Source organism: Pleurodeles waltl, chromosome 2_2 (genome assembly GCF_031143425.1).
Source record: "Pleurodeles waltl isolate 20211129_DDA chromosome 2_2, aPleWal1.hap1.20221129, whole genome shotgun sequence".
NCBI lineage: Eukaryota > Metazoa > Chordata > Amphibia > Caudata > Salamandridae > Pleurodeles > Pleurodeles waltl.
Window position 1 is genome coordinate 869066083 of NC_090439.1, and position 24431 is coordinate 869090513.

The 24431-nt window shown below is 43.7% G+C and overlaps 1 protein-coding gene across 6 annotated transcripts in view; it reads left to right on the top strand.

The window, feature by feature from the left end:
• The window catches only part of MATN2 (matrilin 2), a 508152-nt gene that overhangs the window by 343500 nt on the left and 140221 nt on the right, over positions 1–24431 (top strand). For all 6 annotated transcript variants that reach the window (XM_069220527.1, XM_069220524.1, XM_069220521.1 and 3 more), the window contains one exon: positions 14633–14755. In XM_069220527.1, the coding sequence (XP_069076628.1) occupies positions 14633–14755 (123 nt within the window). The remainder of the gene's footprint in view (positions 1–14632; positions 14756–24431) is intronic.

The following is a 24431-nucleotide window of genomic DNA, read 5'->3' on the forward strand; positions in this document are numbered from 1 at the left end:
GGGAGATTAAAAATTAGTCTGGTGGCCATATTCTGAGTCACCAGAAGTTGGTGAGTCAGGTAGTCTGGAATGCTAAGATAGAAGGCATTACAGTAATCAAGAAGAGAGATGAATAGAACAGGTATGACTAGTTTTTGCGCTGAACATGTGGCCAGTGGAAGACTTGCTTAACATTCCTAAAGTGGAAAAACATATTCCTGCATGTTTAGCAATTTGGTTGGCCAAAGAGAGGTTGGTATAAAATGTGATACCTGCAAATATTTTGTGGATGTGGTAAAGGAAGGAGTGGGGCTCAGAGAGACTGGCAAATAAGATGGAGACCAGCTGGTGGTGGTGTTTCTGAAACACATTTATGTTTTAGAGCTTCTTAGTTTTAAGCCATTGGCCTGCATCCATAGTGAGAGTGGCCAAGCAGGATTGGAAATATCTTTGAACCTCCACCAGATTATCAGAAATAGATGCAGTCATCTGCATACAATCTTTAGTCCAAAAATCTCAAAAGCTCAGCAAACAGTATGACAAACATTGAAGGGTGTACGTCTAAGTGAGGAGCCAGTGTGATTCCACACAGTAGTTTAGATTTGGGGAAATGAAAAAGCGGCAAGAAGACAGTTTGGGTTATTGAAGAAAAAAAAGAAGCAAAGCAGTGCACATCACTGAGGCAAATACCAGTAAAACAGTCCCTTTGGAAGCACAGGATGGGAGACATCAGAAAGCTCTGGGAGGATCAGTGCTGTTGATTCTATGTGATTCAGGAAGATGTATTAGTCAACTCTGGTGACCCAGAGTGATGATTCAATGCTCAAAGAGGTTTTAATACCTGACCCAGATAGGTCTGAAAAGTCATTGGGTTCCATGTATTTAATACGTTGTTCGTTCACTGTTTTCCCTACATTTGGAAGTTGGAGGAAGGAGTAATACTGGACTGGTTTAGGTGGGGGCAAAAGGGTCAGCATTGTGTTAAGAACAGGAAAGACCATACCTTGCTTCCAGCTACTGAAGATGAGTCCTGTAATCAGAGTTGTGTTGCATACTACTGTGTGAGGAGGGCTTATATAAGTGATCCATGTGTGTAGGACAGAGGAGTGACAGGGATCAGAAGGCCCTTCTTCTAAGGGGATAAGGCTGTTAGTTAGAGAGGCTAGACTTGGTAAAGTGGATATTATTATCATAAAGTCTAAAGAATCAGAGGAGGGTTGGGGGTTCAAACTACTGTAAAGGAGGCAGTTTTGTCTGAGAAATGTTCAGAGTGTATTACAGAGCCCCAGAGAGCAAGGTGCTTAGTTTCTGTAGAAGTATGGGTAAATTAATTCTTTGATGATGGCAGCAGACTCTTTGGTGGAGGAGCTTTTATGACTTAACCTTTCTGAATAGTTAAGATAGCGACAATGCGTTATAATGTGTCAATAACATTTTATTGCGGACATATATGCTAATTTATCAGTGTTTGTATAAGAGTATCTCCATATGTGTGCTAATGCCTTACATTTGTGTTTTTTTATTCTGAGGTCATCAGAGTACCATGTGGTTGCAATATACAGATTAGCCTCAGGCTTTAGCGAGGTCTCTGATTTAAAGACAATGTCAGGTGTCTGAGTAGAGATAAAGTCCTAAACATTGGGTTGATGACACTGTCAGGATAATACGTTAAGGAGGAAGTAGTCTAACCCACACAGAGAGATGTTTAGATTGCCAACAAGTTTCGGGTATTTGATAGACTTGTATAGGGAAATGAGAGAAGAGAATATACATTTAATGGAGATAAAACAGCCTTCTAGAGCAGGTATATATAATGTGGACCTGAAAGTTGGCTTACCTAGATTGAGGGAATGAAGGTAAGAGGCAGGGGAACTATGCCAGCGGGGTCAGTAGAGAAACATTGTTTCTGGTAGCAGGTGCAGTCAGGGAGCAGACAGACGGGCTTGCTTTTGGCGTGCTACTAGCACACCTGTTACGCAGACATACAGACACATCATTCAGATGGGCCAGTGATAGAGGGGGTGTGATCAATGTTGAGAAGCTTGTATGCTGAACGCAAAATGAAAGTGGGTGGGATAAAATAAAATACCGACTGGAGCCCAGCCACTCCAGTACCTCCTGACCGGTTGTGCGACAGAATATCGTGAACAACCACATTGTGACACCAAAAAATTGAGTCAAAAATACTGCATATAAAAATTTCAAGTTTAAAAGCTTTGTATTAAAACTAGCACAATATTGTGTCAAAAATATTGTGGAACAGAATTTCATCCAAAAAGTAAGTATATTGAAATTTTAGTATGTACATAACATTACAAGTAATTTATTTAAAATAATAAACTAGAAAATAATAATACAAATAAAAATAAGTCATTTTAACAAGTAATGTAAATAAAATATGCACATATATATATATAATATATATATATATATATACGTATATATATATTTATTTATACATATATAAATAAATATATATATTTTCTTTAGAAAAATATAAAAACAATAGCTAAACAATTTTTAAAATACATTACAATACATTGATGATAAATTATAAATCAACATATACATAACCAAAGCGGATATGCAGTTTCATTTAATAACTAAAAATAATGTAAGAATAGTTTCAATTAATAGTGTCTACTAAAAAAGTATAATATATACATCATTTTTTTTTTTTAATTAACAATTAAAAAATGACATTCAAAATAGCAACAATAACTTCAATTAAAATCAACAAACATATATTAACAATAACATACATCCAAATAAATTAGAACATAAAATAATATAATAAAGGTAAAACTTAGATAAAACATTGCATATTTTAAAAAATGATAACCACCAAAGTGAAAATGCAAAATATTAAAAATTAATTAGTCAATTAAAAATAAGCAGCATTAGCTAAAATATTGGACTTCGGAAGAGCCAGAGTAACTAATCTTTCTAAAATATAAGCAAAAGTAGCAAACGTGTTGGAATTTGGAGGGGTTAGATATACTATTCCCACTCCAGTCTATGGACCAGTGTAGGCCCGTAATATGGGCGAGAAGCGGGACAAGCATACATGCTCACCCTCACTTCCACCCATCCACTCAAAAGAGTGTACACATACTCACTTGCACTTATCCCGTGCACACTCACTCACACTCATCAATTCCCAAGCATACATACACCCATCCCTCACAAGCACATACAGACATGCACACATACACCGGTATTTGCAGAACACACTAACAAATACACATATGTTCATATATGCACACATGCATCCATCATTCTACAAGCAGATACCAGGCTGCGGTGGTCACTGCTGATGGCAGGAAAAAGTACAAAAGCTTCAGGTGACAGAAGAGACTCACTAAAGCCTTGTGAGTTGGCAGTGTGTACAAGGATGGTGCTATGTTGTGTGAGTGAAAACTGGTGTAGCAACATCAATATATCTTGTGAGGTGAAGAGAGCACACGCGTAGAGGCACATAAATTAAAAGGAGTTACCTGAATATTGTCAGGGCTTACTGCATCATGGAAAATGTCACAAACTGGCAGCAACGGTCACAAGCAGTGCTATTACGTCACCATTAAATAAAAAAACAACCAGTCAGTGTGTGACTTTGGAATAAAGCCACAGAGTGATTGGTTATGCTCTTACACATCCCGCCCTTGTGCCTGCTTTAAAGCATTGGCATGCAAGGGCAGACTACTCTTCCCAAACCATGCTTTTTATACTTAAAGCTGCATGAGAGCAAACCAGTGATTGGTTGAAGCAGGCAAACACAGCGCCCCAAAGGAGGTCAGAGAGGCTGTGCTGTGTTCCCCTGATTCCCAAATAGAGTGTTAAGTTCAAGGCCTGAAGTGTGCATGTCGGATCAGACATAGGGGGTCATTACGAGTTTGACGGGTGGAAAAGGCCACCCGCCAAACTCCTGCAGTCAGGTTGCCACCAGTGCGACCACCTTCCCGCAGGCTCCATTAGGAGTTCCCTGCTGGGTCAGCGGGCGGAAACTGTTTCTGCTTGCTGGTCCAGCGGGGAACAGCCGACAACATTGACACCGGCTTATAAATGAGCCGAAGACAACGTTGCGGTGCGTAGGTGCAACAGTTGCGCTTTTCACTGTCTGCAGAGCAGATAGTGAACAGCGCAATGGGGAGTCAATGGGAGCCACCTGCACCCCATCTCTGCCAGATTATCCATGGTGGTGTAAAAGCTGGTGGAGAGGGGGGTCATAATCCCCATGCAGCGTTGCCCTTGCGGATTAGGACCGCCAGTCCCTCCAGTGGAGGGAAACTGGTGGTGCTGGCGGTCCGAACGTGGCCCAACTGGCATGGTCATAATGTGACGGGATGACCTCCACCAAAGCAGTCGGACTACTGCTTTGGCGGCGGTCAGACCGCCACTGCTGCGCTGGTGGTCTAAAGACCACCAGGGTCATATTTAGGGGCATAGTCTAAGACCTGTCCAAACTGACATGCACACTGGATGTCTGCTGATGCGATCAGTGTTTCACTGCCAATCTCCCTGACTAACCACCCCTGCTTTTACAATGTCCTGCCCCGCAGGCTGCACCTACGGAGCAGTCAAAGAGCCCTTGGGAGGTCTTAATTTCTGCTCTGGCGCCTAGTGGAGCAACACTCTTACTCCTGAGGGGAAGCCACCTCTGTTATAGACCAGTAGAGAAAGTTTTGGACTTTGGATAGCTCATAATTTAAATAACTCTTCACTCCATTTCTCTACAAACCCAACAACCCACAATTACAATACAAACTACTAATTTAACTATACTAAAATAAAATGCACATTAAATATCACTAAACACACATGAATATTGAAAAGGATTACTATAACTATCAACTTACATATTGAACCACCAAGTAAATATGTAATTAACATATCAAAATCAAAATTACAAAACAATACATTATAATTCAAATAAGTTTCTACCCTATTTACCCAGAAAACCAACAACCCATTACTAAATTATAAATTACTATTTAAATGTAAACTAATGTAATTGCACCTGAAAAAATACAAAGTATACCTAAGATTTTTGTAAACAATTACACTAATGATATTAATGTCTAAAATGAATATAATAAGTAATATGTATTAAATTAATACAACTTGCAATATTTAATACACCCGTATTAAAGGTAGCAGTATTATATACAATAATGTTAAAAATGATATGCTATACATAATACAAATATAGGCTTGTTTTCTATGCTCTGTTCTTCAATATTTTTGTAGTGATGATATGTTTGACACAATATTCATGTCATACATATTTTTGATTAAAAAATGTTGTCATTCACCCTTCCGACTAACTTTGGGGTTTGTGTACGTAGTTGGAAAGTAAATGTGATTAAAACAAGAGGAAGGAATAGTTTAGTTTAAAATTATAAAGTAACCTCCATTGCTATGGAAGCAGTGAGTTAGTCCTGCAAGTGGAGTCAGGCACCACCAACTAATTCGAGGAAAAAATTCAAGGGCTTAAAGTACCAGCAGTCAAAAGATATCAGATATATACATGGCATAGAATATATACTTAGCACTATAATTAATGTATTTAAAATATTAAATTAGAAAATTATATTACAAATAAGAATAAGTATTTTTAACAAGTTATGTTTAAATAAAATATGTGCATATATATACATTCTTTAAAAATATAGAAATAGTAGTTAAACTATATTTAAAATACATTAAAATAAATATATGGATGATAGATCCAAAATGAACTAACATATGCATACCCGAAACATACATATACCCCACTTTAAATAATAAAAAGAATGTAGAAAAATAGTTTGAATTAATACTGTCAACTATGTATATCAACATATAAATATGCATATATAAATATATTAAAACATTGTAAACAATTTTAATAAATACATTTATAATGGCAACAATAACTTAACAATTAAAATGAGTAAACATATATTAACAATAACATACATCACTATTAATTAAAAAAATAAAATAATACTATAAATGTACATTTTTCAACCCCAGTCAAAATCTTTATTTTGGCTGTATACCCATAAAAGAGCATATTAAAATCCAAATACATCAATGTAATATGATAAATAGATGATAAAAATATATTAATATTCCTAACAATAAAACATAATTAGAAGCAATATGCTTAAAAATTAAATAAATAATAAATCAGTTTTGCCTTAAAAATGTGGCAGGCAGTAGGAGTCCTGCACCTCAACTAGCCAATGTTTTCTGCCTGATTCTCCACATCAGAAACTGAGAGACAGCAAAGACAATAAACTGCCTGGTATCTCTCCGCAGCATCCTAAAAGCTGCCCTAAAATTCTGAGCCTCCAAACTGTGGCAGACAGGTAAAATCCACTTTCTTCTGGCCCGCTGAAAGTCCAAGTAAAACAACATGGCATACTCAGGTGTTTCCACCAACAGTGGACAAAATGGACAGGAGTCACCCGTTCACTGGAATGAGCTTTCCACCTAACCGTAATCTACAAAGGGGCAAAATCCCAAGGTGAAATGTAAAATATAAACTCTTTGCAAGAAGAGGTTCAATGTCGTCCAGGAACTCCTCAAATTGACACACCACTTTAAACTCCATAAAGAAAGCCGTGAGGGACCTGGCTCTGGAGGAGTGCAAATGTGAATAATCAACATATTGTCAATAAGCATCTTTCAGGTCAGCTTTAGACTCTGAAATAGTGGCTGCAGGACAGGACCATGGATGCTCGCACCCAATCTGTCCCAGACGTACTTTCAGGGACCCCAACCAGAGGATCATGGTGGCGCCACGCTTCTCCAACACATCTCCCAGACTCTCACAAAAGGGGGTAAGCTCAGGAGTTGACCAAAGCCTCCACCAATATAAGAGTGGTCGAAGCCCAACCAAGTCGCTGACTCATCTCAAACCACAATCCAACATTAAGGTTACAAGTGGGATGCTAGATTATCTAACCTTCTTAGAAAGTGGTTTTCAGATACTTTTAACTTTCTTAAATCATGGAAGCTCCAAAGCTCCCCGCCAGATGAAGTAGCTTTCAGAGTTTGGCATTTAGAGATTTCCAAGGCCGGTGACACTGGCCGAAAGGAGGAGGAGCAATGAGCCTTCAAAATGCCTCCACAAAGTTGCCCTAGTTTGAGTCTGCATAGCTCAACATGGAGGGTCCAATCAAAACTTTTGGTAGTTGAACAAAGACACCCATTCCAGTGGCACCCCACTGATTGTCGGGCTGGGATGGGTGGACGATCAAGGGTTGAAGACCATAAATATTTTCTTGCTGGGGTTAATCTCCAGCCCCTGTTGTCAATAGAATAGACTGAAGCAATCTAAAAGTTTCTGAATATCCATTGGGGATTTGGATAGCAGAAGGATGTCATCGGCCCCTGCGAGAGTAGGGGCATCGTCCTCGCATAGCTGCAATTGGGAGACCAAGTCAATAATATACAAGAGGAAAAGGGTTGGGGCAAGCACAAAACCCTGCCTCACTCCCCTTTTTAACAAGATGGGTTCAGTCAATTTGCCATTAAGCTCACATCTAAATTGAGCAAAATTACCAGAATATAATCTGGCATTAATGCGCAAGAGATAGCCCCGGACTCCCAGCTCTTCTAAAACTGCCCATAAAGGATGTCTGGGGACAAGATCAAAAGCAGATTTAAGGTCTACAAAAATAACATAAAGTCTGCCAACCTTCAATGTTACATATTTCCAGTATAACAGTTGCCACCGGAAAACTTGGCAAAGTGTCCCAACACAATCTCTAAACCCAGCGTGAAGCGGGGATAAAACATTCTTGTCAGAAATCCACTCAGGCAGCCTGTTCAGAACAATCGGACTAAACAATTTTCCCAGGCAGTCAATAAGGCTGATTGGTCTGTAATTAAATGTTAAGGATCTGGAACCCTTTTTATAGATGGGGACAATTTAATCAACCACCCAAGAGGGGGGATAGGTGTACCATTCAATATGGCATTAAAAAACAGGACATGATAAGGGGACTAGATATCTTTGTATGATCTGAATGGATTGCCAGGCACCTTGTCTAATCCCAGAGCTTTATTGGGAGTAAAACAGTCAATCGCATTTGAAATTTCAGAGCTGGAGATCGGGTGGGTCCCAGGTGTTTGGGGATCAAACTAGGGGGTACCAGGTAAATCGTTGGTAATTGTCCCTGGGGTCTCAATGGAAGGGACTGCTGACTTCAAGCCCTGATCCTCTTCACCAGAGTATAGCTTAGAAAAGTGCTCCACCCAAGCTGCAGCAGGAATGTTGCTATCCAATGGGGTCTGATTGCCAGCAGCTCCATCAGCGACGATCCTTCAAAAGGAACGATGATCCTTATCTTTACGGCACCCAACATAGTACTCCACTTGGTACGCTCCCAGGTTCTCTTAGCACTAACAATAATAGTTTTATAATGAAGTCTGGTCCCCTTTATAGCTTCTCTAGAGCAGGTTTACTAGCTTGAGAGGGCGCTTGCTAGGCAGCACAACAAGCACTTGTTAACCAAGGGGCTGCTATATTCCTTTTTGGTATGGGCCTAGGGTCAACCAAAATAAGTGATTTTAAAGAGTAAAACATAGTATTATGAATACTACTCAACCTCAGCACAGAGTCTGGAATACCAAGGGGCATAATATCATCTACCACAGCAGTGAGGCCATTAGCAATGACTTCAAAGACTTTTCCCAAAGTTTGTTCTGAGATTATCATGATACTCCACTTTAATCGGTGCGTTAGAGTTTGACAAAGTGCCACCCAAAGCTGCCAAAGTAAGGTCCAGGGCATTATGATCACTATCCTGCCTGGGAATTACGGTCATATCAACCAAAAGTTTCCAAAGCCTAATGTCAAGAATTATGTAATGAATTAGACTGGAACAATGTAATCGCTTGTAAGTGTGGAGGCCCTCCCAGATCAGACCTGGATCTCCCATTGCGTGCCCGCAAGCTATGCTCAAGAGTAAAGGCGTTTAGCTGGAGAACAACAGAAGACCACCTCTTGACAGGAGGGAGAGAAAGAGTTGGAACTCACCAATGCTGATTTTCAGCATAGTCTTAGCCTTTGTGTTACACAACAGTTGTGTGACCGGTGACCCAACACATACAGGTAAAATATGCACCCACAACAATCTTTTGCCTTATCAATGTTCAATCTATTTTTACACTCCAGATCAATGACTCCTTTGATTATTCAATTTGCCCTTTTTACTATTCTTTTAGAGTGTGGATTATAGACCGAAATTCTAATGTGTTTCCTCCCAAATTCCTGTTAGCATTTTTCTATCTTTTCCAACTGGGTTTTGTTATCATTGGTTATATATTTCAGGGCTCCTTCAATTATGGCCATTTTCCATTGGTTCTTGCCATGGTTATTTCTCCAACACATTTCACCACCAGCCAGTGGCTATGCACATCTATAATTACTAGAACAAAATGATTTGCCTCTGCAAACTCATCATTGGACTTATAACATCTAGGGCTAACCTCATTTAAGGAGGAAGTAAAATCCTGTATCTGTTGCGACTCGCCTCGTCCTATTTTCACCTTCTCACTTTCATTACATATCTTGCATTGACCAAACCACAACTTTTTGGTACATTCCTGGCCACCAATATTTTCTTTTCTCTATCTTCAAAGTCAGGGTTTGTCGTAAATGTACCTCATCTGTCAATTAAATCACCCTTATCCAGAACATGCCTTTCTCCCCTCTTCACAAAACCTTCCTCATCAATTGTCATTCCTTCTTTCACCTTAAAAAATTGCCTAACTACTATTTCTAGACAACTCGCCCTCTTGTTTCCATCCTTGATCAACTGCTTTCAAAACTTTGCCCGACCTATCGGTCTGCAGCCACTCATCTCTCTCATGATTGCATTTGTGTACACCTCCAAGCTGTCCCACACAGTAGCCACTCCTCAAACTACACTCCTTGTTTCCCATCCCCACTCCTAAATTCAAACATAATGAATATCAAGCGTGTTTGTTATTGCACATTGAAATGTATTTCATTGCAAAGTTACATCCTTGGAATGTGGCTGCCATACTTGCCGACTTTGCAGACACTTTCATTATTCTACTCAACTGCAAAACCCTTAGAAATTATTAAATCTATTTGCAACATTAACTTCAATAGTAGCCAGTGCTTCCCCCCAGTCACCAAATAGTTTCTTTTGACTGTTGTTGTCAATAGCAACACCAAAATAAAATGACGGACGCAGTGTTGAAACTTTTCAAAAACTCACCCCCCAGTCACAGATCTGGGTTTAATGCATCCTTATTTTGCTCGCCATATCATCCCAGTTTGGACCCAGCCATATGCAAATCAGTCTTGACCTTGCTCCCCATGGAAACAGTCCAGCCTGAACTGCTAAGCCATGTCCTTCCTGGACTGGAAACAAGCATCCTGGGTCCCTTGCTCACTGTGCCACTGGATTAAAGCTAGCCTGGCTGATGACAGGTGATACCCCAAAACCGGTCGCAGGATGCTTGTTCCCGGTTGAGGGAGGACCTGATTTCGACCTGGACTGTTCCCATTGCGAGCAGGGTCAAGACTGAGTTGCATATGGCTGGGTCCAAACTGGGGTGACTTGGCGAGCAAAATACCGATGGATTAAACCCAGATCTGTGACTGGGGGTGAGTGTTTGAAAAGTTTCAACACTCCGTCCATCATTTTATTTTGGTTTTATTGTTGTCAACAGTAAAGAAGCATAGGCTACCACCCTCCCCTTCATTTCTTGACCCTATGATAGTACCTCTCCATACCTGTGTGCCCTTGCATCCACCATGACATATGTTTTCTTCTTAGCATCAAATAGAGTCAGTATGTCAGCGTCATATATTTCCATTTTTATGTCTTCGGAAGCCTTGGTTTGAGCTTGCATCCACTGAATGTGTTTTCAGGTTCTCTTTAACAATTGCTAAGGTCATGGCTTATTGGCAACATTTATCACAAATTTCAGATAAAACTCCACCAATCCCAAAAAACAATCTTACCTGGTCTTTTTCTTTTGGGTGTTGCTTTAATTGCTCTCATCATGTTTGTTTTTTGTCTTACTCCTATACAAATACTGTATCCCAAATATTCTATTTCTGTTTCTATAAAATAGCATTTCTCTTTTTTAATGTCAAACCTGATTTCCCACCCAATCTAACTCCTCTTTCAACACCATATTGTGCTCCTTCACCATACTCACAAAAACGAATAATGTTATTCAAAGAATAAAGCTTGTTTCTGGCGACCAAATAATCAAGTAACCATTCTCTTGAATATGTTCACTGCACAACCAAGCCCAGAATTAATGTACATGAACAGAAGTACCCCATCTGGGGTTATGACAGTGTTAATGGTTTCAAATCTTGATGCAATTTAATTTTGTGGAAAACTCTTCTCCAACCTAGCTTTGAGAAATAATTATCAGGATTTAATGTTAACACACTTTAATTTATGTTCGGCAGTGGAAGGCTATCCATGGCAATGTTGCGCTCGAGGCCCTCTATGTCAACATGATGCATTAGCTTTCCAACAGCCTTCTTCCTCACGACCACTGGTGAAACATATTCTGCTGCCTCCATAGGTTCAATCACTGCGTCAGACACCATCTCTTCCAACATTCTTTAAACTTCTTTGCTACCTGCTGCCACCACCCTCCTAAATGTGTGTCCAATCTCAGCTATCCTTTCTTCTTTCTACCCTTAATATCCTCTCTGCCTCATGCAATTCCTTCCTCGCTATTGCACCACTGCTTCTATTTTTCTCTTTGCACATTGTGGCAAAATGCTATCTCCGAGCCATTGCCTACATTCTTTGCAATTCTGACTTTGAACTGTGAAGATCATTCCTACACCTATACATTTTTTATTAGACCTCTCTCATATTACTATTTCTTTCAAGACTTGAGTTTGCTCAGCTCCTCTTGCTCATTACATTGCATGTACTATTGTACCCTGTCCTTCTTTTATATTCTACATTTTCCATTCCCCTCATGCACATTTGACTACTTTACAATATTTGCAACCCCTTGTAGTGTAGCCATTTTTAATATCGCTTCATGCATGTTAGTTTAACATACAAAGCCTTAGACTGTCTCACCTCCTTCCTCACCGACCGGACCCAGAGAGTCCGCCTTCCGCCCTTCCACTCTGACACTACCAAGATCACCTGCGGAGTCCCCCAAGGGTCCTCCCTCAGCCCCACACTCTTCAACATCTACATGATCCCCCTAGCCAACATCCTCCGAGCACACGGAATCACTATCCTCTCCTATGCAGATGACACCCAACTCATCCTCTCCCTCACCCGCAACCCCACCACTGCCAAAACCAACCTACACGCCGCTCTCCTAGACACTGCCAACTGGATGACCACTAACCACCTCAAGCTCAACTGAAATAAAACCGAAATCATCATCTTCGGCCCCAACAAAACCACATGGGACGACTCCTGGTGGCCCACCGCCCTAGGCCCCGCACCCACCCCCGCAACCCACGCACGCAACCTCAGCATCATCCTCGACCCCTCCCTCTCCATGACACAGCAAATCAATGCTCTAACCTCCTCCTGCTTCCACACACTCCGCACTCTAAAAAAATCCTTCAAATGGATCCCCCCAGAAACCAGAAAGACAGTCACCCACGTACTCATCAGCAGCAGACTGGACTACGGCAAAGCCCTCTACGCCGGCACCACACTCAAACTCAAATGCAAACTCCAAAGAATCCAGAACTCGTCCTTGGCCTCCCCCGCCACGAACGAATCTCGCCACACCTCAAATCCCTTCACTGGCTCCCCATAGACAAGAGAATCACATTCAAGATCCTCATCCACGCACACAAATCCCTCCACAACACCGGCCCAACCTACCTCAATGAAAGAGTAAACTTCCACACTCCCACATGCAACCTCCGATCAGCTGACCTCGCCCTAGCCACAGTCCCCCGCATCCAGCGCACCACCACAGGAGGCAGGTGTTTCTCCTACCTCGCCCCCAAAACCTGGAACTCCCTCCCCACCGACCTTCGCAAAACCAAAGACCTACTGGTCTTCAGAAAGAACCTCAAGACATGGCTGTTCGACCAATGACCCTCCCTGCCCCCCCACCCAGCGCCTTGAGACCCTCACGGGTGAGTAGCGCGCTCTACAATTTTTTTTTATTGATTGATACTAGGCCGCTGTGCACTTTGCCCTAGATATATTTTATTCAACTTCACACTGTTATTTTACAATAACCAGTTTTTACTGTCTTGTTTTAATTTCTTCTATCACACTGTTTAGCTTAGTTCAGCACTGTGTTCTCAAATAATGCATTCTTGATCGCTCTGTGCTTCAGTCAAGGCTACAGTCTGGTACATTGCCAGTAAACGTGGTAGAAGTTTAGTCTCCAGTATTCGTAGAAAATACACATCCTCACGGAGGGACATTTTCTTAGAACATCTGCGTGTTAGTTATAAAAACACTTCCTAGTCCTAGTACACGTCAAGAGGGAGATTCCAGCCAGGAACCTACAACTAGATGCTGAATGCCCGTTGCAGTTGCTGATACAGATTACATGCCTTTGCTCAGGTATGAGGGTTGATGTCCTCCCGGGGGAACCTGAAAGGCAGGCTTAGAGCTTCACATGCTGTGCTCGAAATATAACTTAGAGAGAAAATAATCTAGCAGCACTATGATAGCCTTATTCTTGTGCTTCACTCTCATCGTTACTATTTTAATCTTACTGTGTTGTATGGTTCTGGTTATTGCAGCTCACACTTTGCTATCTAAAATGCTGTCGTTTTATTAAACCAATCTTTAAAACTTAAACTGCCTTTGTCATTTATATATGAGACTGTACTGTGTATGAGAGAACCGGTTGTGACCGCGACTTCCCTGAGACGTACTAAGATGTAATGCGCTCGGCTGCCCAATTGTCTCTTCCATTTGGGAGAGATGAGGCACTGCTAGTTAGCCGGAGCAAAACCCGGATTTAGAGTGACAAGTGTCATCCACCGTGGGTCAGACTCATTCCCCCACACTGTGAATGATCTTGCCGCTCAAAATCCAGTAGTCTCATTAGGATAATGAGAGCCTACGCGACACCCTATGGGCACATTGAGAGTCAGGTTCCTGTCTGCCCATTGCCTTTCTTACACATTTTTACTCAAGCTGACATTGTCCTTGTATTCCGCTGCCCGTAAACTACATTCCGGCACCTCGGGTCACAGGTCATTTTTTGACATAATTTTGTTTAATTGTGATAATGTGATTATCTGGCCAGCTCATAGCCAAATTGAAGTAATGGCACTGAAATGGAGGCAATGGGTTCAAGACTTTTGGTCAAGATTGCAACGAACAGGCAGTAAACTGTCCATGCAAGCCTGATCATAACTCTTTTCAGAACCCCCACCACATTCTACACAACAATGCATGGAACCTCCTGAGGTTCCACTCTTGTTAAAGCTACAGCACTGAGCAAAGACAATGATGGCTAATCTATCTTAATATCAGTAATCTACAACATGTGTATGTACAATTCACAGATGTTAAGTATTAGGTTGTGGTACCAATTTTAAATGGAGCATGCTTTGTTCTTTTATTCTTATGACATGTTGTAACAATTGTAAAGTGAGTGCACTCATATAAATACTTAGTCACTTCACATTTATCTGCTTTTTCAGCTGTCGATTTCTGCGCCCTGGTGAATCCGGGCTGCGAGCACATGTGTGCAAACATTGACAACTCGTACAAGTGCTTCTGTGAAGTAGGATATCAACTTCAGGATGATGGGAAAAGTTGCAAAAGTAAGTTCCCAGTAGCTGTTTAAATCATGTAAATTATTTGTGTATAGTTTCTGCTCTGGTTATCGCAAGTACTTTCTAATGTCAGACCATCTGAACATTTGAGATTCAAAATCATCAAAATAGGTCACCATGGTCAACATGAGAACCTTATGATATGTGAATTGCTCAGCTATCAAAGTGCATGGAATCTCCTTACTGATTTAGAAATACCTCTTTGCATAGATGTACCAACAAGGATGAGGTGGAATGGGTCATGCAAGGTAATTTCCCCATCGTCTGTATACAAAGGCCTTTGGTGGTCATTCTGACTTTGGCAGTCTTTTCCTTAGACTGCCAAAGTCGTGGGAGGCAGACACATCGGCCCCACCCTGCCAGTAGGACACCGCCCACCCTATTACAACCTGTAGTACGGCCCGGCAGTGTCCTGATGGTGGGCGCTGGCGGCGGTGGAAGCGCCGGTTCCTGATCCCTCAGGGAGAAGCACCTCAGCGGGCGAGGTAAGTGTCCTCCGCAAGGAGAGGGGGTGTGGTGTGTGAATGGATGTGTGTGAGTGTGTGTATGCGTGCAATGAATGGGGGTAGGGGGGGGGGTTTGTGGGTGCCTGGGTGTGTCTGTGTGTCAATGTGGTGATGCGTGTGTGGGTGAATGTGAATGCTTGGTCGGAGTGCGTGTGTGCATGCATGTAGACAGAGGTGGGGGTTGTGTGTGTGTGTATTTTGAGAAAAGGAGGGGGTGGGGGAATGGAGTGTGTATGCGAGTCAATGGGGTGAATGTACTGAGTGCGTGTGTGAGTGGCGGTGTTGTGCATGTGAGCGTCTATGTGTGTATGGATTTGGGGGTGTTGCGTGTGTGTGTGTGTGTGTGCGCATGAGTGTAAGGGTGTTGTGAGTGCAGGGTGTGCGTCTCTGTGGGTGCATGTGTATATGCGGAGGGGTGGGGGTAAGTAAGGGGATCGGGGTGGGGGTTCAATACTGGGAGTGGGGGGTAGGAGTCTGGGGAGGTGGGGGTGGGAATGTTGTAAGGGAATGGGATTGGGGGGCTCTTAGGTAGATGATGGGGGGTCATCTACCAGTGACAGGAATGCAAATTCCTGTCAGCGATGCTACTGCCATGAAATCCCTGGCAGAAAGGGGACTTGTGATACCACCGGCGGCATTGGGTGGAACACCGGGTCAGAGATGCTCATCTCCGGCCCAGCAGTTCCAACTGCCCTGGCGGTATGAACGGGTAAGTGATGTTTTGGCACAGGCCAAACCGCCACCCTGGCAGCGGTTAAAACTTGGTTTTCAGGTTACCGCCAAAATCTGAATGAGGGCCATAGTTGGTTAAATTTGAATTTAATAATGGGAGGTCTCTTTCAATCTAATTATATAAAGTGGGTGTACGTTCACGTACTAAGCAGACACATGCAAATAATCCATGAATCCTAGAACCGAAGAGATGGAATGAAAGTTTGGCCAAGTGTAGAGCATCCAAGTTCTCATCTATACTCAGGAAGTGAAAGGCTGTACTTAGATATCATAGCAAATCCAGGAGCGGTTTGCGGGGCTTTGTTGGAGCGGGTGGTGGAGGGTGTGCGGGGGCGGGAATTCCTAATTATTATTTTTTAAATCACTTACCTGCTTCTCCGCCACCTCAGCACTGCTCCTCTGCTGCACTGCAGGCACATGCTCCCAGCCTGCCCTGCTGCCAATCCTGATGCTGCTTAAAACAGTGTTAGGATAGGCAGTGAGAACCCAGCCAGGGCGCTCCCAGGAAGACTGGGAGCCTGTGCATGCTCTCTCCAGCCCAGCAACTGTGTTGCTGGGCTGGACAGAGCCTACTGCGCATGTATGTTTTGCCGGCCCGAGACTGCCGGCCAAACATATATGCCCAGTGTGGGGAGTGCACAGTGCACTCCCCTCATCATCATCATCCCCGATGCCCCACCCCTTTAACAAACAAAGCGATAATAAACCTGGTTTATTATTGTTTTGTTTGTTAAAGGTGATTTGCAGCAGCTGCTGCTGGCGGGGATGCGATGCTCCTCTGCCTAACGGAGGAGCCACGCCTGGGTAAATCTGAAAACCTACCATAGCCTCGAAGTCAAAAGCTTTCTATATGGTCTAACCACATTCTTGCTAACTAACCTGCAATATAATTCTCAACCTTGCAACCATACCAAGTAAACGTCTATCCTAATCAGACACTGAATAAAATAGGGCCTGATTTAGATTTCGCAGACGGGTTACTCCGTCACAACAGTGATGGGTATCCCATCTCCCGAAATATAAATCTCATTATTTCCTATGGGATTTGTATTTCGTTGGATGCTAAATCAGTCGCTGTTGTGATGGAGTAACCCATCTATCGAAATCGAAATCAGGCACATATACTGTCATGTTACTGAGAAGAATTCGAAAGCTTTCACATCTGACAATCAAAGCATTGAGGATACCGAGACAATTGTAAAGAATATACACTGTAACCTTACAACCACACCACATATTTTTATTAAACTTAAAAACTAAACAAGGCCAAAAGACAGCGAAACATGGTTCAATGAGCATATTGGCCATATTAAAAGAGTCAGTTGCAAGCTGGACTGAACTTGGCAAAAACAATGTCCAGTCTGATAAAATATGGATCAAAAGGAACGAAGGGCTACCATAAGGCCATCAAAAGAGAAACAGGCAAACTAATGAAACACTGAGTCAAACAAAGGAAATCTTTAGCAACATCAGAGAATGTCAACCCAACTATGATTACAAATAGCCCACTGCTACTCAACAATATTGTGTAGGTTTGATCTTGTTAATTGAAAACAAATAGCAAAAACCAGAAACCATCCTGACTAATCCAAAGTTGACCTTTCCGCTCTCAATTGATCCTTAGTAGGAACTAATCAAACTTATATTATTCAAGCCATCAGCGTGGGGGGCATCATAGACCTGGCTCGAATAAATTAAAGCTTCTAACTAACTGGCAAAACTTGTACAATCCATTCCTTTACATGGCCTTTGACATCACAAACCTAGTAAACACATCAGTCCCAGATGGTAGATCTCCAGGTTATTTGAAACATGTGGTAATCACCCCACTGCTTAAGGAGCCAACAGACAACTCACTATCATATCAACTACTGTATGATTTCAAATCTCCCTTATCTTAGTAAAATTATGGAGAAAAAGGTAACAAAGCAATTTCACCTAGATCTTGAACAAAACGTAATGCTTCTTGACCAAAAATGATTTAGGCCAATGAGAGCAAGTAAAATCATCCTTGCCAAACTATTTACTAACCTTGATGAAAGAAAACAAACACCATCGTATTCATAGACCTCGTGCAGCTTATTACATGATATGCCATTCCGTTTTCCTTGAAACAGTGAACATATATTGCCAACATTGCCTTGAAATGGATGCAACCCTTCCTCTTTGATGATCAGAGTTAATAGGTATGGATTGGAACTGAGGAATCTTTGATACATAAAGCTGACTTAATGCGTGTCACCAATCTTTTCTCTGTCTTCATCTCTGCCCAAAAAGTATAAGCTCCATCTTGCACAAACACTCAGTAACTATGAAGTCCATTATCAAATATAGCCAGCTAATACCCAGCTTCTCATGAGCTGGTAGAATAACTTTTGTAGCCAACTAAAGATTACCAAATACCTTTGGCATCTGCAAAGAAGAACGAAAGAAACATTTTCTAGCCAAACAGTTTCATAACTGAAATCCTCATGGCAGTGGGCTACTCTCCCAGTGAACGTCACAATCGGTGTCCTGTGTCAGAAACATGGTCCAAGTCTTTCACACATGATTCTGAGGTAGCAAAAAATAAAAATATTTAAACTTCAACTGTAACACCGATTGCACTGTCCAGCACTACATGTGCATCTCAAGGTGGCATGGCTCCATTTGCAAATGAGCACATGCTTTGCCTTTGCACTCATGCTATATTATACATGTGGGTGCAGAGACAAATAAGCTGTCAGGGGGTGCACTTATTGTGCACCATAAAGAGGTATTTCACAGTCAGCAAGACATCACCCCTCTGCCCCCGCCCACAGGGTGACCTTTGTTGAGTGGGTTTGGGAATTGTTAGAAATGGGGTCTCTAGTTGGCAGTCAGTTTACACCCTGTCCAAGTAGGGAACCTCACTCTAGTCACGGTAAGGGAGTCACACATCTAAGACAACCCCTGCTCACCCCCTTGGTAGATTGGCACAAGCAGTCAGGCTTATCTCAGAAGCAATGTGTAAAGTATTTGCACAAACACACACAGTACAACAGTAAAAACACTACAAAAGGACTCCACACCAATTTCATAAATATAGCCAATATTTATCTAAATAAAACAAGATCAAAAAGGCAAAAATCCAATGTACACAAACATAAATATCTATTTTTAAAGTGTAAAGAGAGTCTTAATCCAGAAGAATCAAAGGATGCCTTGTTTTAGTACAAAGTACCTGGTATGTGTCAAAAATAAAGCTGCGGGGCAAAGGTGCATCAGAAAATCAAGTGATGCGTCGATTCCTTACTCGCAAGAGAGGCCATGCACTGATTCTTTCCTCATCAGGTAGGTGATGCGTTGATGTTTTACCCGCAGAGGAAAGATGCTTCGATTTCCGGACAAGCTGTCTCAGGTCCGTGTGGTGATGTTGAAGATTTGATGCCCAGGGACGATGCATGGACAATCCAGATGCATGGCAACGATTAATCCATGTTGAGCTGGCAATGTGTTGATTTCTGAAGCCGCAAGGCAGGCGCTGTGTCGATTTTACAGCCATGACGTGGGTGCTGCATCAATTTTTTTACCTCTCTGCTCTGGTGCCTGGATTTTCACTCAGGGTCTGCCAGCTTATCCTTTTCAGGGGCCCAGGAAATGGATGTGGCACCACTTGGCAAGTCAGGGGTCCCAGCAAGAGAGCCCAGGTGCTAGCAGGAGACGTCTTTGGTGTCCCTGAGACTTCTTGACAGGAGGTAAGCCAATCCAAGCCCTTGGAGAAACTTCACAAGCAGGATACATGGCACAGTCCAGTCATTGTTCTCTTTAAGACAGAAGCAGCAACTATAGGTCAATACAGCAAAGGGGCAGTACTCTTCCTTACAGCTCTTCAGCTCATCTCCTTGGCACAGGCTCCTCTTGATCCAGAAGTGTTCTAAAAATGTGGGGTCAGCAGTTCAATACTTATTCTCATTTCTGCCTTTGAAGTGCACAAGACCCTGCCTCTTCCTTGCCCTGCCCCAGCCACACTCTAGGGCGTTGGAGACTGTATTGAGTGAGGTCAGACAGAGCCCTTTCAAGTGCAGGTGTCAACTCCTCCCTCCCATTCCAGCCCAGGAAAATCCATCAGGATATGCAGGACACAACTGAGCTCCCTTTGTGTTACCGTCTAGATTGAATTCATAAACAGCCCAACTGTCAGTCTGACCCAGACATGGATTCAGCAGCCAAGCAGAGGCACAGAATGGTTAAGCAAGAAAATGCCTACTTTCTAAATGAGGCATTTTAAAACTTACAATCTAAAAAACAACTTCACCAAAAGATGCATTTTTAAATTTTGAGTTTAGGGACCCCAAACTATAGATCTCTATCTGCTCCCCCTGGAAAATTATACTTAAAGGGTATTTGAAGACAATTCCTGTGTTAACCTATAGGGATGATAGGCCTTGCAATAGAGAAAATCACATTTAGTAGTATTTCTCTACCAGGACATGTAAAATACACCAATATATGTTCTACGATTTAAATACACTGCACCCTGCCCATGGGGCTGTTTGGGGTCACCCTTAGTGGTGACATATATGTAGTAAAAGAGAAGGTGTAGACCTGGCAAGTGGGTGCACTGCCCACACAGACACTGCAGTGACAGGTCTTAGACATGTTTACAGGGCTACTCGTCTGGGTGGCATAATCACTGCTGCAGGCCCACTAGTAGCATTTGATTTACAGGTCATGGGCACCTCTAGTGCACTTTACTAGGGACTTACTAGTAAAGCAAGTATGTCAATCAGGGAATACCAATCATAATCACAATTTAGATAGAGAGCACTTCAACTTTAGCACTGGTTAGGAGTGGTAAAGTACCCAGAGAACCAAAACCAGCAAAAACTAAATCCAGCACACATTCAAAAATACAGGAAGCAGAGGCAAAAAGACAGGGTAAACCATGCCAAGGATTCCAGGTCTAACCCCCCCAAACTCCCAACTAAAAGTGGGGAGAACTACCCAACCTCATGGGAGTTCTCATCACTAAGGTGGAAGAATCTGCATTGGCGTGTTCTGTACTAGGGCAGTGTTCCAACATGAAGTCCATTCCCTGTAGGGAGATGAACCACCTCAACAATTTTGGGTTTTCACCCCTCATCTGCATTAACCATCTAGGGGCCTGTGGTCTGTCTGAACCCTGAAGTGAGAGTGAACAAGGAGGGTCTTAGCTTCTTCAGTGCCCAGATCACAGCAAAAGCTTCTCTCTCAATTGCGCTCCACCTCTGTTCTCTGGGGAGTAACCTCCTACTAATTAAGGCTACAGGCTGGTTTAGGCCCTCTTTGTTTAGCTGTGCTAGAAGTGCCCCCACACCATGCTTTGAAGCATCAGTCTGCACAACAAATTCCTTGGAGAAGTTGGGTGCCTTCAGCAGGGGTGCCCCGCACATGGCTGCCTTCAGGGAATCAAAAGCGGTCTGGCAAGCCTTGGTCCAGATCACTTTCTTGGGCTGCTCCGTGGAAATCATCTCTGTCAAGGGGGATACAATGGTGCCATACCCCTTGACAAATCTCCTGTAGTAGCTGGTAAGGCCTAAGAAGGCTCTCACCTCTGTCTGGGTCTTGGGGGGTTCCCAAGCACGATTGGTATAAATTTTGGGTTGTAGGAGTGCCACTCCCCACCTGGTGTCCCAGGTAAACCACAAATCCATGCCCTAGTTGGCACTTACTGGCCTTAGCAATGAGGCCTGCCTTCTGCAGGGCCTTCACCACTTTGCAGAGGTGATGCAGGTGATCCGGCCGGCTGGAGCTCAACACTGCAATGTCATCCAGGTAGGCAGCGCTAAAGTCCTCCAGCACAGACAAAAATTGGTTGACCAACCTCTAAAAGGTGGCAGGGGCATTTTTCAACCCAAAGGGTATGACCTGGAACTGGTAGTGCCCCTCTGGTGTTGAAAATGCTGACCTCTCATTGGCCCCATCAGTCAAGGCAATCTGCCAGTACCCAGACGTTAAATCAAACGTACTGAGGAACTTAGCAGCTCCTAGCCGATCTATGAGCTCCTCAGCTCGGGGAATGAGGTGCGTGTCAGTCTTAGTGACGGCATTGAGTCCATGGTAGTCCAGCAGAACCTAAGTTCAGAAGTGGCACCTGGGGCAGCAGCCTTTGGGACCAAGACCACTGAGCTGGCTCAAGGACTGTGGAGAACTCTATGACCCCTAAGGCTAGCACCTTGGAGACCTCATCTTTGATGCTGGCTTTAACCTTGTCAGCCACCCTGTAGATCTTATGTTTCACAGGTAGATAATCCCCAGTGTCCACATCGTGGGTACTCAAATGAGTGACCCCTGGGGTCAAGGAAAACAGAGAGGCAAGCTGTCCCAGCACCTGATGACAGAACCTCCGCTGTCCAGGGTCAGTGTTAGGGAGAGTAACACCCTCCACAGACCCATCTTTTTCTTGGACAGTCAGGAGGTCAGGAAGAGGTTCACTCTCCTCCTCCATTCCATTCACTGCTGCCAAGAGCATAGTCAGTTCAGGCCTCACAAAATGTGGTTTGAGGCAGTTCACATGTAGGACCCTCATAGGGTTACTTGGAGTCTGCAAGTTCCCCAAGTAAGTGACATCAGTCTTCTGCTCCACCACCTCAAAAGACCCAGTCCACTTGTCCTGGAGAGCATGAGGCTCCACTGGGGCCACAACCCACACTTTCTGACCAGGCTGAAACTCAGCCAGAGTGGCATTCTGGTCGCACCATTGTTTCATGTCCTCCTGGCTTGCTTCCAGGTTCTCCTGAGCGAGTTTGCTAAAGAGTGCATGCAGTCTGGTTTCTGAAGACCTGCATGTAGCTAAATACGTTCCGGGGGTGGGGGATTAATGGGAGCTTTCTCCCAGCCTTCTTTCACCAGACTCAGACATCCTCTCACAAGGTGCCCATACTGCAGCTTAAAGGGGCTAAAATCAAGACCCTTCTGCGGGATCTCACTGTATGCAAATAGAAGGCGTGGCAAGAGGACGTCCCACACACCCATGATCATGACTTTCATTGTGCAGTTGAACCTTTCAACCAACTAATTTCCTTGGGTGTGGTAAGAAGTGGTGAACTTGTAGGTTACTCCACGCTCCTTCCACAGATACTTCATGTATGTAGATGTGAAGTTGGTACCCCTGTCAGATACCACCTCTTTGGGGAACCCCATGCAGGTAAAAATCCCTGTCAATGCCCAGCCCACCTCGGGGCTGTCACCGGGTGGCATGGTCCACCAAGACCAGGATGAACCTGTTGCCCTTGGCTGTCTTGGGGTCCAGAGGCCCCACAATGTTGATTCCCACCCACTCAAAAGGGGTGCTCATGACTGGGAATGGTTGGAGTGGAGCCTTGCATTCCACTCACTCTTGCACTTGCCTGACAAGTTTGGTAAGACCGACAGTGTGCATCATACTGTCTGAAAATTTGGGGCAAGTAAAAGTGGGGGACAATCCTCTCAAAGGTTTTGTCCTCCCCAAAATGTGCTGCCAAGGGCACATCATGAGCCAAACCCAGTAGGAAGGTTCTGAGGCACCCGGCTACCATTAGCACTTGTGCTGCCCCAGGCTCAGCAACTTTAGGCTCACTATACAGTAGGTCATCCTCCCAGTAAATCCAATGTGATCCAGACTCCTTGCCAGCTGCCTGGTCTGCAGCCTGCCGTGCAGACCCTCAAAAGAAGGGCATGTTCTCTCTGCCTCGCAAAACTCCTCCCTGGTGGGACCCCCCTTCTTGCTGCCAACAGGTCACCTCAGGCACATCCCCCAGTTCGGCCACTTGCTCTCCTGTAGGTTCCGGGTCATCCCCCTGAGGTTCAGCCTCCTCCCAGACCGTTGAAACTTCTAGAGTGGGTTTCCCACACCCTTTGCCCCTCCTCTTCCTGGCAGGCACCTAGGCCACTCTTTCAGGCTCCGGTCCTATTGATCACCCTTACTAGCTGTCTGACCGGGTGGTGACGAGTGCCCACTCAGGCACACCCAGCATCTCCAAGTGTGACCTGCATTCCACCTCACACCAAATGGAATCTCCAGATCGTTACCTAGCAGACGATCAACAGGCATGGTTGGACTCACAGCTACCCTCAAAGAACATGAGACCCCTCAACTCAAATGGAACCTGCGCCACATTGAACTGACGCTCAGAGCTGTCTCCAGTAACTACTTGGTTAATCACGTTGGGGACCACCTGCTCTTCAGACACCAGATGACACCTGACATTAGTCACACTGGCTCCTGTGTCTCTCAGAGCCACCACCCTCTGTCCATTGATGGCCACCCACTGCCTGTACTTTCTAGTGTTCTCAGGCACGAGGGTCCTCTTGCTGTCCCCTAGTGAGACAAGGGTCATCTCAGCTGGCTCCCACCCTTCTCCTGGAACAAACTTCTCCCCAAGCGCTACACTGGCCAAACCCTGTGACTGCACTAGTGGGAGCTGGTGTCCACTTGGGACACTTGG